This window comes from Denticeps clupeoides, unplaced genomic scaffold (assembly GCF_900700375.1).
Source record: "Denticeps clupeoides unplaced genomic scaffold, fDenClu1.1, whole genome shotgun sequence".
In the NCBI taxonomy this organism is placed as follows: domain Eukaryota; kingdom Metazoa; phylum Chordata; class Actinopteri; order Clupeiformes; family Denticipitidae; genus Denticeps; species Denticeps clupeoides.
Window position 1 is genome coordinate 214,383 of NW_021630047.1, and position 4,267 is coordinate 218,649.

The window sequence follows — 4,267 nt, forward strand, 5'->3', positions numbered from 1 at the left end:
AATGTCTAAAACCTTCATTGACCATTTAATACCAGCCCTGCAGTGACTTGATCGTTCTGGAGGATGATGCTTTTTTTTGTGGTGGAACCTATGGAGACTTGTTCATCCAGGGTCACAGCTAGTCTCTTTCCAGGCTGAGACACCTGTTCTCCTTTCATCTGGAACGTTGATCAGCAGTCCGATGGCGTTTGGGCTGTTGGTATCTGGGGAGCATCTGATGGAGCAAATTCTCTTCCTTTTTTTTACCTGGTTCGTGGAGTCCCCCTACAAGAGTCAGAAGTGTGAAATATTGATGAGGTCGCGTCTTCTCGTCTGCCTCAGAAGCCCCGCTGCACACATCTTTCCAACGTTCCACTCTTGTTCGTTTCTTTTTAGTACAACTGAATACGTTGCAGCCCCCCAGCTTTCATGCACGTGGCCAGAAGCACCTCGATGAAGGTCAGCTTTCATACTCCTCCTCTTAAATCTGGAACATCTTTGCCGACAGCACCGCTCGACTCTGCGAGCTGAAAATGTCGGCCATCTGTCCACACCAGCCGGTTTTCAGCCTGAAATGCAGCAGCAGCCTGCGGTGTCCCACCACCGATCAAAGCCCGCAAGGGATTATCTCTGGAGCTCCACAGGTGGTGCTAGAGATACACCATGTCCTAAATGGACACATCCATGTAACATGCATTTTCACTGTCAACCAACAAGGGAGGTCAAATAGTTGACAGTCAACCACAAGACCCTCCTGCTGGATCTTACCAGTGGACAAGGAAGGGGACCACATCTGCTCCTCTCAAGCCCTCGACTGGTGTCCCTCAGGGCTCAGTACTCAGTCCCTCTCCGGTTCTACTTCTTGGTGAGGTCATACCTTTGCATGGGTTATCCTAGATGACACACAACTCTTCTTCACTTGTCCGCCATCAGATGTAAACGTGCCAACCAAGATCTCTGCTTGCCTGTCTTGACATCTCGTCCTCGATGGCAGCTCATCATCTGAAACCCAGTAAAACTGAACTGATCCCTGCAGATTCCTCCCCCAACAGGACCTTCGCATCTTCCCCAACCTCTTCTTCTGGACATTTTAAAGCACTTACGTAGGTCGCGGTGGAAAAGCATCTGCTAAATCCCGGAAATGTAAGATGTCCGACTCCTCACATCTCAGGAACAATTTGAACTGGTTCTACAACATGATTCACCTCCCATCCCTGGTGGGATTCTGGATTGTCATTGGTGAAAGGCCCACTGAAGCTGGAGTAATGGAGTTACATCACTAGTGCAGTGACCTTTGCCTCGATCATCAGGTCTAACTTAACGTCTGTGGAGCATTTGGTGGTGAACTTGCATTTGAGGACTGACCTTTAGGAGTTCTGGCTCCACTCAACTCGCGCTGGTTTAAAAAAAAGAAGCCAGATTGTCATCAGTTTCTCGCACTTCATTTTCAATATTCCCCTCTTCAGTTTTGGCTTTTATGGAGGAATGGACATGTATGATAACGGGGTCGTACATCAACGTTGGTGTTGTCTGGCCCGCGGCCCAGAGAGGGAGTGTGCGATGAAGAGGACCCTAATGAGACCATCAGGGCTCCTGTCCATCGATAGCCTGCTTTGCCTGCTGAAAAATAAGCCTTTAATTGTAGCCTTTAAAGTCCCATCCTTCAGATGTCATTGATGCTGGCGGGAAAGTCGTCCCCCAGGTGAGAAGACTTTTATTCCCCTCCCCTTCATCTTGGTCCTGTTAGGACCAGATGCTCCTCAGCTGCTGCTGCCCCTCATTACTCCCATCATTCATGCAGCTTTTAAGAGGACGAGGAGGCAGACGCCCTCGGGTTAATAACCAGAGACCAGTACTGAGTAGTGTCTCTCTCACACACACACACACACACACACGCAAGCAGGCGTGCTCTTCTTAATTGAGTTGGAATTAACATCAGCGTCTTAATTCATTCTGAGGGGATTTGACGTCTCTTATTGGACCTTGCTGAGGTGGATTTGCTTTGCTGGATGTGAAATTATGTAAATTAACATTAACATTTTCATATTCCTGCATTTTTTAATCTGTGTATTTCATAACCAGCCATTTTTCTTTCTGCATTATTCGTTTTATTTTTGCCCTCGTGGTTTATTTTAAATGTTTCTGCTGGCCGGTGCCGAGTTCCCTCCTGCTCTCGCTGAGAATCTTCCAGACATTTCTGATGTTCCATCTGTTGAATAGACGGCTCGGCCCGTTTCAGGCTCCACAGCATCTGTCCCCCTGCTGTGTGTGTGTGTGTGTGTGTGTGTGTGTGTGTGTGTGTGTGTGTGTGTGTGTGTTTTGGTAAGTGATTTTCTACCCTTTTTACCCTCCGGTCGTTTCGATGCCACGCCCCTCAACAACGGCGTGTGTCGGGAACCCGGGACCGAAAAGCTTGTTTAGCGCCCCGTAAGCTCGCTGCGGTTGGACGTAGATCACCTGACGGACGCAGAGCCTGGTTTCCCGCGTACCGGATGAAAGTCGTTCTGATTCGCCGCGGCCGTGGGGCCGTCTGTCTAGATGGGGTACGACGGGCGGCGGGACTCCAGGCGCCCAACGATCGGTGGAGGAGGCGGGGCCTGCTGTTCAGTGGGTGTGGCTTTCGTCCCATTTTATCCAGATTCGTTCCACAATCCGCGACCTGCATAAGCAGCAGAAATCAGAGCGCACACACACACACACACACACACACACACACACACACACACGACAATGGTGTGCAGTACACACGCAGAAACAGACCCGGTCTGCTAATGATGGACATCTGAGCTTCTGCCAGATTCTGCAGATGTAAAATGTCCCGGTTTGTTGTGGGTTTTCCCGCAGGGAGTCTGAAGGGAGCGACGATCGTGGACGCTCTGGACACGCTCTACATCATGGAGATGTATCAGGAGTTCGAGGAGGCAACGGAGTGGGTGGAGAAGAATCTGGACTTCAACATGGTGGGTTACGACTCTGCACATACAAGCTCCTGTATAGTTTGGTGTTTGGGAGGCAGGTAGCAGGACTCTGGATGCCCCGTCAGATATCATCAGGCTGAGGGACACAAGGAATGTCAGAGGGAAACTAACTCAGGTTCATGTTGGGGTTTATCTGCTTGGTGAGAGATGGGCGAGCGAGAGCGCTCCAGACACACCTGCTTTCCCATCAGCCACCACTCCTGAAGTGGAACCTGGTGAAGGTTGCCCTCTGAATAAATCTGGCTGGACGTGCGGTAACAGCGTTTCATTTATTAATGTCCAGCTGAGAGAATATTATTCCACAGACACTTAATCAACACTAATACCCAATTTTCATTTAAAGGATTCCGCCTCGCTGCCCTCCAGCGTTTCCCGCCAATAAAAGGGTCTGCAGAAGCCCCGGCGCGGCGGCCATTAATTTCCACACCTGATTGGCTGGGGTCCCTTTGTATGAAAATACATTTCTAATTTAATTTAATTTTATTTTTTTGGTAATAAAACCAAGTGAAGAGTGAAGCGTCGTTTAAAATACCAGAACGAAATGACCTGAACTCAGGTTGACCTCATGGTGACCTACCTCACTAGAGTAGTCGTTTCGATCATCTCTGTTCCTGCAAGTACCGTTGGGATCTCCTCCTCATGTCCTCTTCAGCACGTCATCGGTGGTGTTCTATCGTTCTAGTTCCACCACAAACCGCCTGGTTAGATCTCAAATCTGGACATCAGGATTAAATGATTATTCTTACTAATAAAGTCTGTGATGGACCTCAATAGATTTAAAATTACATTCAGTCTGGTGACCATATGAATGTTATGTGATTTATTATAATTATTGCTGAATGGTGGTTGAACTGGCTGGTCCCTTTCCCTGGAGAACGCTGGCCCAGTTCAACCACCAGGGTTCCTACAGTCATTAAAAACCTTTTCTTAAAAAAAAAATCATTGACACATGAATGAATAATGAAGTACAAAGTTCCTGTAAAACTGAACGTTTTTCTACGATTAAAACTAGCGCAGGTCTATAGTAGCTTAGTATGTAGTTCCAGTAAGACTGCGCATCTTTCTACGATTAAAACTAGCGCAGGTCTATAGCTTAGTACGTAGTTCCTGTAAAACTGAACGTTTTTCTACGATTAAAACTAGCGCAGGTCTATAGAATCTCAGTACGTAGTTCCAGTAAGACTGCGCATCTTTCTACGATTAAAACTAGCGCAGGTCTATAGTAGCTTAGTACGTAGTTCCCGCAAGACTGCGCGTTTTTCTACATTTAAAACTAGCACAGGTCTATAGTAGCTTAGTACGTAGTTCCC

The 4,267-nt window shown here is 47.7% G+C and overlaps 2 protein-coding genes across 2 annotated transcripts in view; one reads left to right on the top strand and one right to left on the bottom strand.

The window, feature by feature from the left end:
• LOC114781509 (mannosyl-oligosaccharide 1,2-alpha-mannosidase IA-like) overlaps positions 1-2,999 on the top strand; it is an 18,094-nt gene extending 15,095 nt beyond the window's left edge. Inside the window, exon 3 of the mRNA XM_028967939.1 lies at positions 2,824-2,999. Coding sequence (XP_028823772.1) covers positions 2,824-2,999 — 176 coding nt within the window. The remainder of the gene's footprint in view (positions 1-2,823) is intronic.
• A 19-nt stretch (positions 3,000-3,018) lies between these two features.
• The window catches only part of LOC114781510 (mannosyl-oligosaccharide 1,2-alpha-mannosidase IA-like), a 19,841-nt gene continuing 18,592 nt past the window's right edge, over positions 3,019-4,267 (bottom strand). Inside the window, 1 exon segment of the mRNA XM_028967940.1 lies at positions 3,019-3,033. Coding sequence (XP_028823773.1) covers positions 3,019-3,033 — 15 coding nt within the window.